The sequence below is a fragment of the Plecotus auritus genome, assembly GCF_963455305.1.
Source record: "Plecotus auritus genome assembly, chromosome: X".
In the NCBI taxonomy this organism is placed as follows: domain Eukaryota; kingdom Metazoa; phylum Chordata; class Mammalia; order Chiroptera; family Vespertilionidae; genus Plecotus; species Plecotus auritus.
In genome coordinates, this window is record NC_137784.1 from 23,328,977 (window position 1) to 23,351,392 (window position 22,416).

At 37.6% G+C, this 22,416-nt stretch overlaps 1 protein-coding gene across 1 annotated transcript in view; it reads right to left on the reverse strand.

The window, feature by feature from the left end:
* Positions 1–22,416, reverse strand: part of DMD (dystrophin) — a 2,407,712-nt gene that overhangs the window by 15,351 nt on the left and 2,369,945 nt on the right. The window contains 3 exon segments of the mRNA XM_080651877.1: positions 911–1,003; positions 8,400–8,523; positions 9,382–9,625. Of these exon segments, the coding sequence (XP_080508003.1) occupies positions 911–1,003; positions 8,400–8,523; positions 9,382–9,625 (461 nt within the window).

Sequence of the window (22,416 nt, forward strand, 5' to 3'; positions counted from 1 at the left end):
CAATCACTGGCCACAAAGCCTTGTGTTTTCCCTCTTTGGCTTCTCCAGGCTTTCCTTTGTTTGCTCAGAGGCAATGGCTGCCATTCTTTTTATTCACTGAAGGGAAGTGGGTCAGTGACTTTGTTTTACGTCAGGGTAGTGAACTTAAAGAAAAACTCCAAAAAATTAACAGCAGCAGCACAGTACCTCCTTGGATGAGGCAAAACATCTAAAGCTCATACTGGCTGGAGGGAAAATGCGGTGGGGGGAAATGCTATTTTTGAATGAGGGGCGAAGTACACAAGGTCAAAGTGATGGGGAGAAAGAAATTAAAGGCATTAATATTATTTGTGAAGGTTGCATTCCATCTATGGAAGTAAAAAAAAGTAACAAAATAGTATATAAAAATTTAAATCTACTTATATTTAAATGATGGGATAAGACACAACTTTTAAATATAAAGGGCATCAAATTGCAAGTTAGAGTTCCCACTACCACTGTATACCAGGCATGTCCTGGACTCACTGTGTTGTATAGTAACTGTATGTCCCTGGCAAAGGCACCATTAGCGCACTAATTTCCTCGTCTGTAAAAGTTACATTGCTCTTACGTAAAAGCTACCTCATAATGAACTCTGCAGAGTAATGTGCCAAGCAAGTAAAATACTTTCGATATACAAGTTAGTATTCCATATTTTTATAATCATCTAGATTACACAGGTATTTAAATTTAACCAGAATCTATGACCAGAAAATTCATTCATCCAAACCAGAAATTCACATTTAAAAATAAAATCTTCTCATGGTGATCCCAAATTGGCATTCTGTCAGCATGTGTTTATTACACGTGGAAAACGGACATACTAGCTGGGTATTTCCGATAAGTGGCCTAACTCCAGGAAGTCTAGTTACTGCCCGGTAGTGCAGCTTACCTCTGGAACTAGGGAACGAGTTGTTGAGTTGCTCCATCACTTCCTCTAACCCTGTGCTTGTGTCCTGGGGAGGACTCAGAAGATCTTCCTCACCTTAAATGAAAGCAAACACAAACAATGGCCAATTACACTTAAGGAAAAAAAAAATTAGAAGTACTAGAGTAAAGGCCCATGATTGCATCTAAAAATCCATTAAAATTCATTTCCACTTGTTCATAAATAATATAAATAAAAATACCCGTTTAAGCTTACTAACTAGGGAACAACTCCTTAAGGGAAGAAGAATTCCATGTGGGGTTTATCTATGCCATTATCTTTGCAGAAGAAAACTACACATCTGTTTAAAATTTAAGATAAAGTTCATATAGGTTTCTTGTGTCCCATTAACAAATATGAGACATTTTTCTTTGTAATAAAAAAATTATTATGTCTTTTCAATGCAAAAGAAAATAAGACTGTGACATCTTGCATTTATGAAGGTAAGAAAGAAAGGAGTGGAGACACTGAGTATTTTCACCACTTTTTCCTTTGACATTTAACCAAAAATGAAGTACCTTTAAAGTCCAGTGTAACAGGGAGAAATAAAAGTTGTATGTGACTTATATAGGTGATAAAATATCAATACTAGTATTTGAAGAACTGTGGATGTGGGGAATAGTGGGGAGTTATGTTCCTTTCCTCTTTGTTACACAGGACTACTTTATCATAATATTGTTTTTGGAGGCTAATAAGGGGAAACTTTTTTTTTAATTATTGAGAATTTGTGTGAATAGAGAATGATGATTTGGAAGGCAAAAAATGTAGGGATGGATGGTCTTCCTCAGGGAATGAGTTTCCTTGTAGGTATTGTTGATCTGTGTTCTCTGTTTATTCACATGTCAAAGACATATACCTCAAATTTCAGTAAGAGAGAATTTTCTTAAGTATAAACAAAATTATTTTGAACTTTGAAGATCCTTGGAAACTAATTTTTCATAACATTCAGTCTTCTAATAGTGAAAATAACTTCTCTTCCATCTCAATTTGTTCCAGCATATTGTCACTTTCACCTAAAAGAAGACCTTACTTCAGCAAGTCAACAATAATGAAGGAAACCTAGGTTCACATCTGATTGGGAAATGAGAGCCAGTGATATAGTGACTAAAAGATGCTAATATTTAAGGTCCCTGCCACTTAAATTTTCAACTATGATTACAATCCTGCATTTATTATTAAGTTTTCAATCTTGTTTTTTAAGCACAAGCTTCAAGAATGCTTGGCAGTGCTCACTATTAAGACAAAATCAGCCTGGCCAGCATGGCTCAGTGGTTGAGCATTGACCTATGAACCAGGAGATCATGGTTCAATTACCAGTCAGGACATATGCCCAGGTTGCAGGCTCGATCTTCAGTATGGGGCGTGCAGGAGCTGATCAATGATTCTCCCTCATCACTGATGTTTCTCTCTCTCTCTCCCTTCCTCTCTGAAATCAATAAAAACAGCTTTTTTAAAAAAAGACAAAATCATATCCCAGTTGGATGTGAGACTGTATACCATTATTAGAATGGAGGATTAAGGACTTTGCTTCTGTGAGGCTCATGGTAGCATACCATAGGAAGTCTCTTGGAAATACAAGGACAGGAAAATGAGTGCTGAACAATTCAGGTCATAAGGTAGAAAAGGAAGTTACAGTATCTTTCTATCTATCTATCTATCTATCTATCTATCTATCTATCTATCTATCATCTATCTCTCAATCAATCAATCATCTATCTACCTACCTACCTACCTATCTACCGATCTATCCATCCATCCACACCCCCCTGGGCTTATATTTGTGTTTTTAGAAATGAAAAAGATGAAATTCAGCATCTTGAGTCTGAACAACTACAAGGCTGATTATATCCCTTTGTTCCATTACTGATGCAAAGTTTTGCCCAATTGCAGAACATGAGGCATTTTTAATGGCACCTAGTCCACGGCAGTGATAGTATGCCTTACAGAATAAATTTGAACCAACAGACACACTCATGAGCAACGATGTTAACATTTCTGACAGTTTAATTACATCATATTGGAGCTCTAAGAACTCAACTATACTGTGTTAAGATTCAGGCACAGTTCAATGAAGTGACTGGCATTCCTCTCCCTGAATTATTTCAAGAATCAAATTATGAAGTATAAACCTAATGATGTCAGCCAAGTTCATCTCCACAGATAAAGTATCATCTTTCTTTAAGTCTCAAATATAAGTGGCTAAGTACAAATGTAAAATTGGCTTATATGTTTTAATGGAAAACTTTCATGGCAGATATAAATATGCCCATTCTAACATTTTTGAGTCCCTGTTACATCATAGGTAGTACACACACAAAGTATAATCTTGCTTTCTTCTTTTCTAAAAGATTTTCTCAGTAAGTAAAAAAGATCCTTTGGGTTTAGCTAACTGCCTTTTAAAAATAAAAATCAGATTTATCCCAGATATGCATGAGTACAGGTGAATCAACACACTGAAAATGCTTAAACCCTAATATTTTCTATGTCACATTACACTAGAAGAGTTAAAACAGCTAGATTTTAAATATCTAAAAAAAAAGTCCTAAAAATTTAAAACAAGTAAGATTAGTTTATTTATTCAAATATTTATTAAAGGCCAACTACATGCCAGGCAGTGTTCTGAGTGCTGGAGTTATAGCAATAAACAACCCAAAAGTCCTGTTTCCATGGAACTTATATTCTTATGCCGGCACACAGACTAAACAAATACACAAGCAAATTACATAGGTATGTCAGGTGATGGTAAACAGAAGAGAATGTTAGTGAGGAATAATTTTCAGAAAGGGGAGTCTTAGAAGCCCTCATTGAGGAGGTACAGTTGAGCAAAAACCTTAAGGATGTGGGGGTGTGAAGTAGGTAGTTGAGAGGGAAGAACACATTAGACAGAGGAAATAGCAAATGCCTGCTCAAAAGTATACTGCTAATGGTCAAGGGACTTCAAACTTAGCCAATGGCAATTCTTTAGAATTAACACTTCAGTTTCATTCTACTCCAAGGTGATTCCCACAAACATGCATAAAACTCCTTTTTTGATAATTAGCTATAACTGTCATGGCTTGTTTGAAGTTGGCCCAAAAAATGACTGAAACGTTTTTTAAATGAATGTTTCATAATAAGGAAAGACATAATCAAAGTTAAAATATACCCTGATATAACATAATGTGATAGACACCGAGGAAGTGGAGAAAAAAGAAGTGAAATGACTCAATCTGGGAAAAAAAGAAATGGAATGGTTTGCTCTGGGCAAGATCTTTTTTAAAGTCTTCTGAACTCAGCAAGATGTTAGGCTTTCTTGAAAGGATGACATCCCATCTGACTCACTTCCCTTTCCTCAATTCAAATGATGATTTTCCTACTTGCTTAAGAAGTGGCTTTAGACAGAAGCTATGCAGAAAAGACCTAAGAAACCTTATTCCTGTGATTTTGCTTACAGCTAAGCAAAGTATTTTCTCTTTATAAAAAAGGGAACTATGTACTAGAAAATTATTTTCTCTTAAAGAGGGGTCTGTGTATTAGCAACTATGCCCATCATTACTTTTCTTTGGATTACTTAAATCACATATAATGTTTTTAACCAATTTCCAGCTTGATGTGTGATTACTTCATGACATGTGTTTTCTGCTTTCCTCCAGTTTTTCAGAAGAAAAAAAATGATTTATCCAGTACTTGATATTAGCTTCAATTACTTTTTAAAATTATATTTGGGATAGATGGTTTCAATTTTACATTAAAATGCTGTGTATACGTTATTTAATTATGGTATACAATGATAATAGTGATTATGAGCCGGTCAGTGTTCAATGGTGGTGAAAAATATTAAAATTAGTAGCTATTATTCTTTTATCTCATTGTGGTTACAAATTGCATTTCCCTGATGATTAGTGATGTTAAGCACCTTTTCATGTACCTGCTGGTGATCTGTGCTGCTTCTTCAGAAAAATGTCTATTCAAATCTTGTACACATTTTTGAATCAGATTTTTTTCTATTGAGTTGTATGAGTTCTTTATATATTTTGGATATTAACCCCTTATCAGATATATGATTGCAAATAGTTTGTCCCATCCCATAGGTTGCCTTTTTATCTGGTTGATGGTTTCCTTTGCTGTAACAGAGCATTTTATTTGACATAGTCACACTTATTATTGCTTTTGTTTCCATTGCTTTTGATGCCAACTCCAAAAATTGCATCACCAAGACTGATATCAGTCTATCTTTTCTCCCAGGGGTTTTATGGTTTCAAGTCTTATGTTCAAGCCCTTCATCCATTTTGTGCTGATTTTTCAGTATAAGATAGTGGTCTTTTTTTGCATGTGGATATCCAGTGTTCCCAACACCACTGACTGATGAGACTATCCTTTTCCCATTGTCTGCTGTTGGCTCCTTTGTTGTAAATAAATTGACTATATATGCATGGATTTATTTCTGGGCTCTATTCTGTCCTGTTGATCTATGAGTTTTTTAGGCTAATACCATATTGTTTTGACTACTATGGCTTTGTCATATAGTTTGAAATGATGCCTCCTGTTTTGGTCTTCTTTCTCAAGATTGCTTTGGCTATTCGGGATCTTTTGTGGTCATGTTTGAAGGCAGTAAAAAATTGGGTTGCAGAGGAAAGTGGATTTTGAATACCATGCTAAGGAGTATGAACTTTATTCTGTAGGCAAACAGGAGTCACAAACATATTTAAGGAGAAGAATAATATACAATCTGAATGTTAGGAGAGCAACTGGAAACATCTGGAAGATGGCTTGAAAAGGGAGAGGGACCAAAAAACAAAAACAAACAAAACCAATTAGGAGAGTACTCATATTGTCTGTTCAGCTGATCAGATGATGAAGGCTAAATTTGGGCAGAAATACTGAATTGAAGAGTTCTGCTCTTTTTAAGAGAGGTAAAACAGATTGACCATGATGATTTGATTGATGATGGTAGGACCTGGCTAAAGAAATTAAGGCAAGGGTTGGTTTTAGTAGTGATGGATATGTTTAGTGCCTGGTTGTGGTGATCATATCATGGTATGTACATATATGTCCAAGCTCATCCAAATGCATATATTAAATGTATGCAATTTTTGTATATCAATTATATTTCAAGGAAGCTAAAAAGTAAAAGAAAGTAGATAAAGGGACAAAGTGTGGAAAATGACTGCCTTTGTGTAGTTTGGAAAATTGGAAGAAATGTTTTGGAAGTTGACCGGGATTTCAGATTGGGTTATATTTTTATCCAGAAGACACTCAGTAGAGAGATTTAGGACTTATGGTTATCAACATGGCAGAAGCCAAGGAATGGAAGTAGTGCCAAGAAAGAGTAAAGGAGATGGAGAGAGAATGTTAGGAAAGCCTTCAGGTGATGAGCTGAGAAAGATACAACATCGCCTATGTAGTAATTGCTTATAAAATATTTAACTTTAATCCTATCATGAGTAAACAAGCAGACAGACGCAAATTGAGGAATATTCTACAGATCAACTGGCTTGACCTCTTCTAAAATGTCACTGTCATGTGGAGAGGCTGGGGAAGTGTTCTAGATTAAAGGAGACTAAAAAGATGTGGTAACTAGATGCACAGCATGACCTTGATTGGATGCTGAATGAAAAAAAAAAAAAGCAAAACGCTATACAGAATATTATTGGCAGAACTGGGGCTATTTGAATTTTAAATTATATATTAGATAATAGTATTGTATCAGTGTTAATTTCCTGAGTGTGGTAATTCCATTGTAGTTATGAATGCAAAGATCTTTCACCTTGGAAGATGCATGTTGAAGGATTTAGGAGTAAAGTGTCATTATGTATGAAACATAATCATTAAGTGGGCTAGTGAAATGAGAAACAAATCAATAAACTCTACACATGCATAAAATATGCACATAAAATATAAATAAATATATACAGTATATAAAGATGTTAACATATATACAAAATAGATGTGACTATAAATAAATAAAGCAAATGTGTCAAAAACATTGAATTAACTGCAATTCTGCCATAAGTTTGAAATTGTTCTAAATCAGAAGCTAAGGAGTCATTAGACATAAGGAGTCGTTAGGAAGTCATAGGCTCCTGTGTGTATAGCTCATGAAAGCCAAGAGAACATAACTGTTAATTTCCATTTCTTTGTCTGTCTTTTCCAATAGAGTGTAAGCTTTATTAGGACACTCTTCCAGTAAACACACATATAGTACACAGAGACTTACCAGTGATAAGTACACTGAGTGGCCAGATTATTATGATCTCTGAACGCATAATAATCTGGCCACTCAGTGTAATATTAATATATATTAGAGGCCGGGTGCATGAATTCGTGCATGGGTGGGGTCCGGCCAGCCTGGCCAGGGGGAGGGGACATGGGCGGTTTGCCGGCCTGCCCGCCGGTCGAACTCCTGGTCAAGGGGACAATTTGCATATTAGCCTTTTATTATATAGGATATACACTGAGTGGCCAGATTATTATGCGTTCAGAGATCATAATAATGTGGCCACTCAGTGTATTTCATGCTTTGAGGAAGCACTCCACTCATTACATAGATCACCTATTATAAATTCACCCATATTTCACTTTAAAAAGGTCATTGGGGTTGTTTATTTAAAGAATGCAACTCTCTACCCAGAATATGGTTCACAGACCTTGGCACATAGACCTTCAAAGTATGAGGACACCCATAGCATTTGTTTAAATACCCGTGGGCATCCTTCAAGAAGATGGTTGGGGTTTTTTTCTTCTTAAATGAAGTTGCCTTATACATTTTAAAAAATCTCCTTTGAATTCAGTCTTTTCTTTCAGAGGACACACTTAACAACAGAGCCTACCCATTTTATATTGTCAAGTTATCTCAGCCTATCCCAGCCCCCAGAATATAGCAGTTTTGTCCTTGCATTCAAGTTCTACCACAATCTTCTTGGCTCCACAAATCATCAGGACCAGGGCCTGACGTGCACTTTACCTTGGGTGCTTTCATGGGCACGTTGCCTCTTTGCCGGTGTTGACATGCCTAAATAATTAATGCTTCTAAGCACCCAGGGCTCTGAGTCTCACGGCTAACATATGTGACTCAGTTTCACATGCTTTGCTTACTTCAAAAAAGGGGAAAACCCTGCAGTAGGAAATAACAACAGTGGTACTAAAACTCAGTTGTATTTGGAATTTATGGAGTTTTCAAAGGCACACAATATCTTTTCATATACTGAGTGATCTTTTAGAGTCCCGACAATCTGCTAGCTATCTTCAGATCTCATGTGGAGGCAACAAATCTAATGCAGAGATTGCCCTAAATTACTAAAGGTGTGGGAAAGCCAGGAAAACAACGGCAAACATTTTCTCTTCCTTCACAATGCTTTGCCCAGAAATGATATTAGATAATTTAGCCGATGATTTGAACCTCTCAGCAAGGAGTTCACCCTTTCCAGACCTTAAGAGATAACAAAATCCAGGAGTACTTAAGACAGACACTTACCCATGGATTCTGAAGTTTGACTGCCAACCACCCGGAGCAGCATAGGCTGACTGCTGTCTGACCTCTGAAGAGAGGTAGAAGGTGAGGAGACAGTTGTTCCATTCACCTTGGCCTCTGCTTGGGGCTAATGCATCCAAAAGAAAACAGAATTATTTTTCATAATAAACACTCAGATATATAACTATAAAACCATTATAGACATTCAGGACTCAGAAATGATGACCTTTCCTACTTAGAAACCTCCCAAAGATGGTTAAATTTGGGAAATTTCACTATTGATGAGCTCCATGGATATTGTTTTTGTGTCTGAGTTGTGCCCCCTTATATTTTTAAAAAAAAATCACAGCTACAGTGACAAAGGATATATAAAAATCATTAGACTAAATAATTAAAATATTTAGAAGGTCATGTGAGAATGGTGAAACCATGTGAGGCCACAAAAAAATGTAGTGGAGAATTCATATTTTTGTGAAGCAAGATGGAAAAAACATATCCTAAAAGGTAACATTCTCAGCAAGCCAGGACCACGTGCAGGTAGGTCCCACCACAATGCAGTATCTTACTAGGTTTTCAATGGAGGCTTAACAATTATATTTTAGAAAATATAAGAAAAAAACCCAAAGGTATACCAGAAATTACAGTAATACTAATTGCTAAAAAGAGAGCTCCATTTTAAGAGGTAACATTTTCACTTTTAGAAAACTAGTGGAAACCTTTAGGTACTTTTTTTAAAGATGAAGTTTAAATCATTCCAATAAGAACATTTTTTTTTTGTAGGAAACAATCTTGAACAAATATTAACAAACACACTAGTTTTCCTCCTCATGTCCCTTGATATCTAGCACATTGCTAGGCACATACGAGGTACTCAGCAAATTGATGCTTATTGCACTTCTCAAAAGGCGGTCTGTTTTTTATTTTTATTGAAGAGAAAGAAAGTGCGGTTTTGTAAATGTCCCAAGTTAAAGAGGGGGAGGCTTACTTGCTCCAGCAGCTGCCTTAGCCTATGCAACTGGGACTCCAGCTGCTTATTGTGATCTTCCAGGATTTGCATCCTGGCTTCCAGGCGGCCTTTGTGTTGACGAAGTAGCTTGGCCTCAGCAATGAGCTCAGCATCCCGGGGACTCTGAGGAGAGGTGGGCATCATTTCAGGAGGAGACGGCAGTGGGGACAGGCCTTTGTGTTCATGCTGCTGCTTCAGACGATCATATTCTGCTTGCAGATTCCTGTTGGCACCAAAGAAGTAAAAAGAAAAAAAAAAAAAAGAAAAGAAAAGGAAAGGAAAGGAAAGGAAAAAAAAAGTAAGTTCAGTATCATCACCAGATTTCATATAAAATGGCAGAGATGCACCTGACCAACACCAAACACAAAAGCAAGCAGAAGAGGGGGGCACTTAATGAATGGATTTTTATGACGACGATCTTAGTAATGCTAAAAAATAAAAATAAAATCAGAAGCGTCTGCCGGGTGTGTGAGGCGAGGTGCTTTTCAACCTTTTATTTTATACGAAAAGCCTCATGAATGCTATGTTCAGACAAGTCAGCAGCAAAAAATTTAACCATTTTGTAAATACTTCTCTATAATGTGATGAGATTACAATTTTTATACCTCTGTCAACACGGTGGTTTGCATAAAAAGCCATCAGCTACTTCAACAGCGATGTATAAGAACATACTAAGAATGTACCCATGTACCCAACACACTGCTTTAATACATGTACCATTTGCCCTATTGTTTTCAAATCATATTTGAAGCAATAAAATATGACAGTTAAACCTGAAGCTCCCCAACATGCCCTGGTCAATACCATATCAGTCCCTCCTCACCATCGCCCCCAAGGAGATAATGCCATCCTGAATTCCGTGTCCATCATTACCACGATCATATCCACAAATACTAGGATGAACTTAACAAAGAGGCTGATATTCGGCTGTTTTTTACCTACAAAAATGGCCATTTCATGTAATTCAATCCAATAGCATTATTTTTCACGTTCTTAAACTTTCTATTTAAGAACTTAATATTTAAGAATGTACATACCATTCTAAGAGTTGCTTTTTGCCTTCAACCCTGTTTTGGTGGGTTATCCATGTTGATACATAATAGTTTGCGATTTTAAGTGCTGTAAGGTATTATTCTGCTACTTTAATATGCCAACAACATTCTCCTGTCAATGGGCAGTTAAGTTTCCAACTTTTCACAGTTACAATGATGCAATGAACTTCCTTCTACCTGTCTCCTTGGGTACCTGTTTAAGAGATTCCTTATAGAACATATCTAGATGTGGAATTTGGGGGTTCCAGCAACATTTACATTGCTACATATTACCAAATTGCTCTCCTAAGTGGTTTTACCAATTTACTCTCTTACCAGTAGTGAACGAGATTTTCCATTAAACCACATCTTCATCAAAGACTTGGGGTTATCAAACACTTAAGCATTGACCAATTTGATGGGTGCATTTTAATTTGTACATCCCTGATTACTGGTGAGGTTGAACTTCTTTTGTGTTAATTGGCTTTTCATGTTTTCTTTACCCATTTCCCCTCTGGATTATCTTTTTCTCATTAAAGTTCTGATTATATTCTGGATGCTTATTGTTTTGCCAGCTATGTGCACAACAAATATTATCTCCTACCCATATCTCTGTGTAGCTTTAACTTTGTTCATGGCATCCTGTTGTCCAAAAAACTTAAATTTTCATATATTGCTCCATTTTCTGCTTTTTATGTTTTGCTTAAGAAAATCTTCCTTCACTGACATAAAGTTTCACATTTTGTTTTTCACATTTAGGATTTTACACAGAATCTTTTGTGCTTGGTGTAAACATACGATCTACTTTTACTTTCCCCCATAGATAACTTATTAAGCCAACCCCATTCATTATATAGTCCCCCCCCCCCCCCCAGTGATTTCTAACGGTACCTCAGCAATTCGTCAAGAGTCCATAAACACACAGCGTGCATTTGAGTTCTCTATTCCATTTCGTTGGTTTCTTTGTATGTCTCCGCCCCATGCAGGTGCCACACCGCAGCTTCAAATAAGTTGGTGTGTGGTAGACCCTCCCATTCCCATTGTTCTGCCTTAAAATGGTCTCTGCTCTTCTCACCCCTTTGATCTTCCCTATGATTTTAGTGTCACCTTTTCATACCAAAATTCTTGGTGAAATTTGGGGTTTGAATTACACTGAATTTATCGATTAAACTGGCAAGAACAGACTTCATGTTTTTGAGTCTTCATATCCAGGAATGTGGTGAAGCTCTTCACTTCTAGTCTCATTTCACATTCATTAATAACGTGGTGTAATTCACTGTGCCTTTTCCTCTAGCTTTTCAGGTTGAATGCTTAAATTATTTTTTTATTTTTCTGCTTTTTAATAAATATATTTAGGACTACAGATTTCCTTCTTGCTTTAGGATTGCTGGAAATACAATTCCCATTGATGACACTTCTGCTATTTGATACCTGGTGGCTGATTAGAACTCTTTGATACGTTTTTTCCAGTTACGATAAATACCAAAATAAGAGGACAGATTTCTGTTGTTCACAGATGATATTTCATCAGGCGAGAGAACTTCCTATCCACAAATGTGGAGGACCTATATCTATGAGAAAAGATATGAGATGCAAGTGAGGTGAGAAGAGTTTTCCCATTGTCCCACTGGCGAAAGTAAGATAATCGCATGATCAGGTTTCCTGTTAGGAAAATATTTCCTGTTGTTCAGTATCTGGGCAGAGAATGGCATGTCTTCCAAAATGCTTAGTTTCAAAATGATGTGTCTTCACATTAAAGAAGAAATAAAATCCAATCTATTCTTTTTTTAAAAAAAACTCTACCCTATAGCTAACGTTATAAGTTTTCTAGGAATTTAAAGTTATGTAGGAAACCAATATATGACTTTTTCATCTACAGGAATATAATCTCCTATCTGTCTTGATTGAAATCCCATCAGTTCTCAATCTTCAAGGACAGTTGTGTGTGCAGTTTGTTTTGTAGCAAACTGCTTTAACAAAGCAGTAATAAGTAGAGATTTATCAAAATAAGTTTACCTTCAGCCAGATTCTGAATATAGGTCCTATGGGTGTGAACCAAGGTATGCAGTTGTCCACATTAATTAAATCCAATCTCTGACCACTTAACTGACAATCGCCTAAATGTTTCTGTGAACTTGAAGCAGCATCCAATGTTCATAAGGTTTCACTGGACAGGAATTATCTTCTATTTTTCCCCCTTGCAGTATTCACTAAAAGAAATTCACCTTCATTGAAATGTTCCAACTAGTAATACCTTCTTATGTAATGTCCTATGCAGGATTCTTCTTTCTACTCTATCGGGTCATCCACAATGTTATTTTTGAAAACATTGTGATACTACCCTGAAGACCATGTCTAAAAACAAATTATTACTATCTTGCCACCTACTTTTCACAAAGGTAATGGCATTTTTTAGAGAAGTCTTCCTTGATATCTTGATCCTCTGGGTCTAGTTGTCTACAGATTCTCCTTTAATGGGTTATTTATAAGTGCCTTTGTTCAGAAAACATGGTTTAGTATATACAACACATTACATTTCAGTTTTTATGTTTTCCAGTGAAAAACAGAAAAGGTCATTTGAATCAGCCAGGGCCTCCCAAAGCTGAGCTGTGAAGAATACCAATTGCTCCTAAGTAGAACCTTTCTTGCCTTCCCAGATGTTTGAAATTTCTCTTGGGAGACCATTTCCTTAAAAACTCACATCCTTCTTCAGTTCTGGAAGATTTTCAGCTATTACAGCTTCAAACATTGCTTCTCTGCCATTTCATCCATTCTCTTCTGAGACTTCGATTAGGTATATTTTAGAGCCTTGTGGCCAATTCCCCATCTCTTTTAATTGCTCGTTTATATTTCTTATGTTTTTCTCTTAGCGCTGTGCACAGTAAAGTCCTCAGAATCATCTTTTAATTCTCTTATCTTCTGTGACTGGGTCCACTCTATCCTGTCTATTGGGTTTCGTAGCTTCAGTTGTGATAGTTTTTATTTCCAAAGATGTCTTTTTCAGATCCATCTATTCTTCATCTATTTCTGTGTCTTAGTTTCTTGTTCTTTTTAACAAAGGTGTTTTTTTATTTATGTCTTTGAGCACATCCTAAATGTACTTACAAGCAATACTTGTTGTACCATTCTATCATTTTACTTTCATCTAGGTTTAATTCATCTTTTGATGGTCAGTTTGGAGGGACTCTCTCACCTTTTAATGTGTTTTGGATTTTGGTTTGAAGACACATTTTGAAAAAGATGGAGTGTGTTTTCCTCTCCTGCTGGAACTCACCTCTCCCCATCAAGTGGTTTTGTGGCAGTTACCATCTGCCATTCACAGGCCTCTAGCCTGTAAGAGCTACTAGATCTTATATTGGTCATCTGCAGCAGTTGCATTGAATGATATGAGTGCAGTTGTTGTGAGTTTCATCACCAGGCAGCATGGTTCATGCCCTGGTATTAAGGCTCTGATGTTCTCTTTCCCAAATGCACTCCCCACCTGTTCCCCAGGCTCCACATTAGGTCCATGGCTGCATATACTAGTAAGCAGTAGTCCCCCGCAGCACTCCAAACTGTTCTTTTTTCAATGTTCTTTCACATATAAGTATGCCTATGTATGGGCCTTTCCGGGTGTGTTTTTGCAGGGCCCTGATTTCAAATGTCTGGCTCTGGGCCCCCACACCTTGTGAGGAAAACTGTAATTCCTGTTAAGACAGCAGGAGCTGAAAGCCCACTACGCACCACATACTGCTCACTGCGCCCTGGGTTTGTTTGTTTCCATTTCTGATCCAGAGAGATGTTCATCTTATTTTAAAGCCCAGCTATGTCTTTTCCATTTTTGTTTCACTCCATATATTATCTACCACTGGATAAATGGTAGGAGCTGAGGAAGATGCCTTGAAGGAAGAGCTAATGTGATCTTGATCAGAAGCCTACCAGGGCCTGCTGATTTTGCAGCTGTAAGATCAATGTCCCCTCAGTATCCATTCAAACCTAAATTCACCAGGACAGGATTAAATGAGCCAAAGGAGTTCCTTTCTCTTAAACAAATATGTAACATACATAAACCTTCTATTAAACTCAGTAACAAATTTGCTTTTGAGGGACTAGTTTTTCCTCCTGAAGCTCTGAGGCAGGACAAGCTATCATGCCAAAACTCTGAAAAGCCAGAAATAGCTCAAAAGAGGTATCTTGGCCAGAAACCAAGTAAAATAGTTCTTTGATTTGAGTCTAAATTCTCTTTTAAAGGTATTTACAAATGATTACAAAAATAATCAAGAACAAATGATGTTCAGGGGGTTGCATTAGAGATAACTACTAAATGTTTCCTGATAAACATGATCAGGGTTACAGGACTGTGCTAGGGCTTACTTTTTTAGGGGCTGGGAAATTAAGCCATTTACCCTTTATAAATTAAGGCTCATATTTAAAACACATATGCCAAAACCTTTAAAAGTTATCTGGCCCTAACCAGTTTGGCTCAGTGGATACAGTGGATACTGAAGGGTCCTGGGTTCAATTCCGGTCAAGGGCACATACCTCAGTTGCAGGCTCCATCCCCCCAGTCCTAGTCAGGGCATGTGCAGAAAGCAACCAATTTGATGTGTCTCTCCCACATCGATGTTTATCTCTCTCTGTCTCTCCCCCTCCCTTCCACTCTCTCTAAAAATCAGTGGAAAAATATCCTTGGGTGAGGATAAAAAAAAAAATCCAAATGCTAGATATTTTTGGATGCAATATTTATAAAGCACAGATCATTCCCATAAAAGATCATTGAGATACCACTGTTAAGTTGTTTTAAAGCTTAATCACAAATACAAATTTTACTCATTTTATCAGCTGGCTATCAATTTACATTGTACCAATATATATTGTGCTGTTTTTGAAGTTATACATGTACATATCACCCCTACTGATTCTCTAATTATTAGAATGTGTATAGAGTAATTACAATACAGGGAATACATGTCAGCGATCAGACAACGACTCCAGAGAATCTATTTACATTCTTTATTATCTTGTGAATTATATTTCTCTAGTAGCTCCTGAAAGAACACTAATTCAAATTCACTGCACATGGCCCTGTCACCACAATTTCTTCCTGCAGCTAGTCATCCTAAAAAAAGTCTCCCATCCATTATTAATTTCTTATTCTCCATAGAGCTGAAAACACTCCATCCATTCTATAACTACATAGATGTATCTGATTAATTTTAGTCACCAAGTGTATAAAAGTGGTTGTCCAGATACAAAATTACATTTTAAAAAATTTCTAGTCAAGCAAAAATTTTCCTAACCAAGTAATGGATATAAGAGATGAATCAGATTGCTCTTACCTCTACCTGTTGAAAACATGACGTCTCTTGGCCCTTTTGGCAATCACTACTAGCTACATAATCAATTTACAGAGGCCAAGTGTTTTCAAAGTACGTTGTCTACTCTTTAAATGGAACTTGCCTAGTATGTGTAATTATATAGCTGTATAATGGTATTTTGAAATAAAGAATTGAAGGTCACTTTCCACTGATCAATGCCTTTTACACAGTATTATACACTCTGTGTGTGCTTGTGCTTTTATACACTTTAGTCTACTTCATAAAGTGGAAACAACTACAAACGTCTGCATCTAAAAAGAATAGGCCCTGAGAAATCTAGCTTTACCCTCATACAATATTAAAAGCAGCTAAATCAATCTGGACTTAGGCAAATGTAATACATCTTACAGAAACAATTACAGCAACTGTAAGTCTAGCACATTAGCAATTTCTAAAAAGAAGATGAAGACAAATTTTGCAAGCGTGATCTAGCTTAAAAACTGGGAATGGCACATAGACTTTCCATTATAATAAAAATGTTTAAAGCTATACTGTAAAATTTTATCAAATACAAAGTAAAACGTACCCTCAAACTGGATGGGAAAATACATCATTGTGCCTTGGCATTACCAGTGTTAATTAAGGAGCGGTGAATAGGGTGGAAAGTTAAAGTATGCATATTTTAGGGCTGCCTTGAACAAAACAGTAAAAATGTCAGGACTACCCCAGGCTCTTGTTTCTAAGCTGTTTCTCTTAACACTGTCCCTCTTTCATGCACTCAGTGCTCTTAAATCCAACCCCTTTCCTACTGAAATTTTATCAGCATAAAGGTGTTATATGGAAGTTATTTAAACCTTACTGGGATTTTATAATAATACTAGAAGCCCGATGCATGAAGATTCGTGCCCGAATGGGCCTTCCTTCCCCTGGCTGCCAGAACCGCCTTTGCTCTGGCCGGAGCCACCTTTCCACTCTGGCCCAGAGCAGAGGCCCAGAGCAGCTGGGGGGGGGGGCATGTATGTAAATTAACCTTCCATCTTTGTTGGTTTAATTTGCATACTCACTCCTGATTGGCTGGTGGTCGTTGTGAAGGTATGGTCAATTAGCATCTTACTCTTTTATTAGGTAGATGCCATTTCTTCCAGTGATATTTGTATTTTAAGAGATATTGAAGCATGTAAAGAAAAATAAGTTGTGGGGTTTTTTTTACACATTGCATTTTGCATGCCTTTTATCACCATGGCTGAGGGGGGACTTAGAAGAGGGTTTGAGAGCCTGACATTTTGGTCAGAGAGACTTGAATTCACAAATAGGCTCTGCCACTTTCTGAGGCTAGTAAACTGACTTAAGCACTCAGCCCATCAGGAGGATTAATGAGCCAGTATGGTTTGTATTCTGTCTGTACAACTTTCTAGAACCCCACTCAGCCCATTCTAAGTATTCAATAAATGTTGGCTATTATTATTGTTGTTGTTACTTATTTCTCTCCCTATTCTGAACTTTTTAGATTTGGAAACTCAGGTGTGCTGAAAACTTCCTGTTAAAAGAAAGCACTTAGCCCTACTGGCGTGGCTCAGTGGTTGAGTGTGGACCTATGAACCAGGAGGTCACGGTTCAATTCCAGGTCAGGGCACATGCCTGGATTGCAGGCTCAATCCCCAGTGTGAGGCGTGCAGGAGGCAGCTGATCAATAATTCTCTCTCATCACCCATGTTGCTATCTCTTTATCCCTCTCCCTTCCTCTCTGACATCAATAATTTTTTAAAAAGCACTTAAATTATCTTAAATAAAAGCAATCTACTAAGACTTATTGAGCTTGGCAGAAAATATACATCTAGAGTGCTCAGAAACTGATTTATCATCCAACATTTGCTCTCTCTATATATATACTTGAGTTATAGCCCTCTAGTCATTATTAGAGATACCCTTGAACTTGGAAATTATTATATATTTTCCATCATCTGTACAAAATGAAATCACTGGCTTAAGATTACTAGGATGAGATCTAAGATCTGACAAAGTCTGCTAGGTATGTGACAAAATCATCAAATTATGTGTGTAGATTACTGCTGTAATAAATATTTGGACCAAGTCTACAGGTTAATGTATCTAGATGTACTCTATTTTAGGGATAGGCCCTTGACACATCAATCTGTATCTTGAGTGAGTTCCAAGAGACAGAACCTGACAATGTTAATTAGCTTTAGTTTACCTTCAATGATGGAGATATTTTTCACAAATTCCTGATTAGAGACTAAGACATTATTGTCTGTAGAATGAATGTATTAATCAAAATTTCAACACAAGAAGAGAAGAATTCATTAAAAATCCTAACTGTCATACCTGAAAATAAGCCAAGACAAAAATAACAGTAGCTAGTCTTCACCATTCAAAAGTACACTAGTACTACAGAGGTTTTAAAAGTGAGGAAGTCTAGTCCCCAGGAACAGTACCACTGGGTAAAGTGTGTTTCAATTTTCAGACAAATACAGTAAAATATCAAACGTCCGTTGTCTGTGGTCAGCGAAAAGCCTTAACAGTCTCTAGGAGAATCATAATTTTAAGCTTTGTGTGTCCAGGCTTGAGTCCCTTATGAGTAGTTAGACTTGGCCTTAAATTCTCCCAGTAAATTCATCTTGATGGCCTATTTTTTCCCTTCTTGGCACACACTACTGTACATTCTTGCCGTATCTGATCCTATGGCCTCCTCTATTACAATGACAAAAACTACAGGATCATTTCTTTAAAATAAGTCTCAGTATTTGTACACAAACATTCATGGCACCATTATCCCTATTTAGCCAATAAGTGGAAACAACTCAAATGTTCATCAACTGCTGAATGGGTTAAGAAAATGTGGTATATCCATATGACAGAATAACATTCAGTAATAAAAAGAATCAAGTATTGATACATGGTACAACAGAGATATTCTTTAAAACACTATGCTATGTAGAAGAAGCCAGTTACAAAATACCATGCACCGTAGTATTCATTTATATGAAATGTCCAGAATAAGCAAATTCGTAGAAACAGAAAGCATATCAGTGATTGTCTAGGGCTGGGGAAGGCTTGTTTTGGGAGAAATAGAGTGACTGAAACAAGTATGGGGTTTCTTTTGGGGGCGAGGAAAGTATTCTACAACTGATTCTGTATAATGGTTGCACAACTCTGTGACTATCCGAATAACCACTGAATTATACACTTGAAATGGGTGAACTATATGGTATGTAGATGATATCTCAATAAAACTCCTATACAAAGTTAAAACTAAGTTCTAGAGGCAGGGTCACAATAGTGGGGTAGGTATATCCTGAACTCACCTTCTCCCACAAACACATGGAAATTACAATTAAATATAGACCAACCATCACTGGGAATCACCTGAAGACTAGCTGAATAAAAGTCCTAAAACTAAGGATATAAAGAAGCCATATTCAGATGGGTAGGAGGGGCAGGGGTGCAGTGTGGGCAGGCCCCCCACTCACAGAATGGTGATTCACAAACAGGAGAGAGATCTCAGCCACGGTGGTCCAACCCCCAAACCAGGCTCCCCAGCCCAGGGGACCTGTGCCACAAAGAGGAATCCCCATGAAATGTGGCTTTTAAAACCATCAGGGATTATGTCCAAGAAAGAGGAAGAGCAATGAGAGACCAAGATGCTGCTCTTAAAGGGCTCAAGCACAAACTCACTTGCTCCCAAGTTCCAGTGCGAATGCAGCAGTTTGAGAAGTGCCTGGGTCACACAGAGAGGAATGAAATTGACTAACTTTAGGGTTGAGGGTTGGAGGGTCAGGGATCAGTGGGAACTCTCTCTAGGGAAGGAAGTGCAGGTGGACACATCTGTTCCTTTGTTTCTTTTGTCGTATTCCTCTTTCACCTGGCTGGCCTGGCTCAGGTGGGTGCCAAATATGTCCCTCTCCATTAACCGGGCTAACACCATCTGGCCCACCCAACCTGCTCTTTCCAAATGGCTTCCGACCTCACACACATGTGGAAGCCTATTCCAAGGCCCCAAGCTCAGCACAGGCCATCACCTGCCTCAGCTAACGTTGTAGCTCCTACCAAGTGGCCCTAAGCCTGACACCAGTGCCAGCCAGCCAGCCTCAGCTTGCATCGTATCTCCTATCACAGGGCCCCAAGCCCGGCACAAGCAGTGGCTGGCTTTGGCTCCCATCACACCTATTACCAAGCATGCTACACCAGCACAGCCAGCTTAGGCCAGAAGCAGATCCCCTCCCAAAGAGCTCCACAACCGACACACACAACAGGTGGCCTCAGCAGCACCAGGGCCCTCACCGATGCGACTCCTGCTCTGTGGGGCCAGCCCCTACATACCCGATCATCTGCAGGAGTCAATTCTTTAACATACATCTTAGCAGTATTTTTTTTGAATCTGTCTCCTAGGGCAAAGGCAACGAAAGCATAAAAAAAAATGGGACGACAACAAACTAAAAGCTCTTGCACCAGGAAGGAAACCATCAATTCAATAAAAAGGCAATCTACTGAATGGGAGAAGATATTTGCAAATGATATATCTGATAAGGGGTTAACACTTATATTAAAAAATTCATACAACTTAACATAAAAAAACAATCAAACAATCTGATTAAAAAATGGCAGAGGACCTGAATAGAAATTCCCCAAAGAGGACATTCAGATGGCCAACAGACATGAAAAGATGCTCAATATCACAAATCATTGGGGAAATGCAAATTAAACGACAATGGGATATCGCCTCACATTTGTCAGAATGGCTATCATCAACTAATCAACAAACAACAAGTGTTGGCAAGGATGTAGAGAAAAGGTAACCCTCATGCACTGCTGGTGGGAATGTAGAATGGCACAGCTTCTGTGGAAAACAGTATGGAATTTTCTCAAAAAATTAAAACTAAAACTACCATATGACTCAGAAATCCCACTTTTCTGGATATTAATCCAAAGAAATAGAAAACACTAATTTGAAAAGATGTATGTACCCCTATGTTCATTGTGTAAGTAACCTAGGTGTCCATCAATAGGTGAAAGGATAAAGAAGGTGTGGTACCTATATATAATGGGATATTACTCAGCAATGAAAAATTATGAAATCTTGCCATTTATGACAACATGGATGATCTAGATGGCATTATGCTAAGTGAAATAGGTCAGAGAAAGACAAATACCATATTATTCCACTTGTATGTGGAATCTACAACACAAAAATGTACACATAAAATAAAACAGAAACAAACTCAAAATAAAACAGAGAACAAACAGATGGTTGCCTGAGAAGACAGAGGAGGGGGAGGGGTGAAAAAAGGTGAAGGGGACTAAGAGATACAAACTACCAGTTATAGAATAAGTCACAGGGATGTAATGCAGGGGAATATAACCAATTATATTGAAACTAGAGGCTTGGTGCATGAAAATTCATGCATTGGAGGGGGGGGCGTCCCTCAGCCCGGCCTGCCCCCTCTCACAGTCCAGGAGCCCTCAGGGGCGGGAGGCGACCCAGTGATCAGGGGAAGTTGATGCCCCCATCACACCTCTGCTGCTGCCACTGCCAGCAGCACAAGCCTCGGCTGGCCTTGGTTAGATTTGGTTATAATTACAGGTCATAAGTAAATCCATCTGATCCTTTGGTTAGATTTGGTTATAACTACAGGTCATAAGTAGTTATACAGGTCATAGTGTAGTTTTACACTAATGTAAAACTAATGTAAAAAGACTGGGCATGATTCTCACTGCTACACCTAAAAATATAGGCTGTTTCTATCTTTGACACAATCCTAAGTAGAAATTTCAGGAAAAGGATCAGATAGATTTACTTATGACCTGTAGTTATAACCAAATCTAACCAATCAATTTCAATAGCCAGCCTTGGTCAGCTGCCATCCGAGGCTTGCGGGTGCCTTGGGCTGGCCCTGGGTGACTAGGGGGCTGAGGGGACTGGGGGACTCCAGAGGCAGGCACATGGCAAGGCCGGCTGTTGAGAGTGTGGTAGTCAATTAGCATATTCCCTTCTTATTGGCTGCAGGCACCACCATCTTTGTGATGGCATGAGGGTCAATTAGCATATTCCCTCTTTATTAGATAGGATAACTATGCATGGTGACATGGTTACTAAACCTATCATAGTGATCACTTTGTCACATATATTAATGTCTAACCACTATGTTATACTCCCAAAAATAATATATCGTATGTCAACTATAATTGAAAATAAATTATAACTAAAAAAATGAAGAAAGTGACCTAAGGGTTAATAAATTTCTGGGGAAAAAAGGTAAGTTCTAGATTCAAAATTATATTTCTCATAGGACAAAAGATTATTTTCCCAGTGAAGACAATTTTCTAATGCTCTTTCCTACTATGGGAGACTCAAGTTTAACCCATGTACATAAAAATGTTGTGTACATGCCTACAAAATTATCTATGCAAACACTTTTCAATCTTTCCAGATGATGATTTTTAAAAAAGAGCCTAGAAATAAGCCTAGAAAATGCTCAAGTCAGGGTTAACCTAAACAACTTAGATATTATCAGTCTAATGGGAAATGATATGACAACCTAAACAGGTATATTAAGGGATTTGGGGAAAGAATGATAACATAAGAAATGAGAAAAATAAAAACAACAGCTGAAAATCAGCCAAAAAATCCACCAGGGAACAAAAAAATTCCAAAGTGTATTCATCCATTC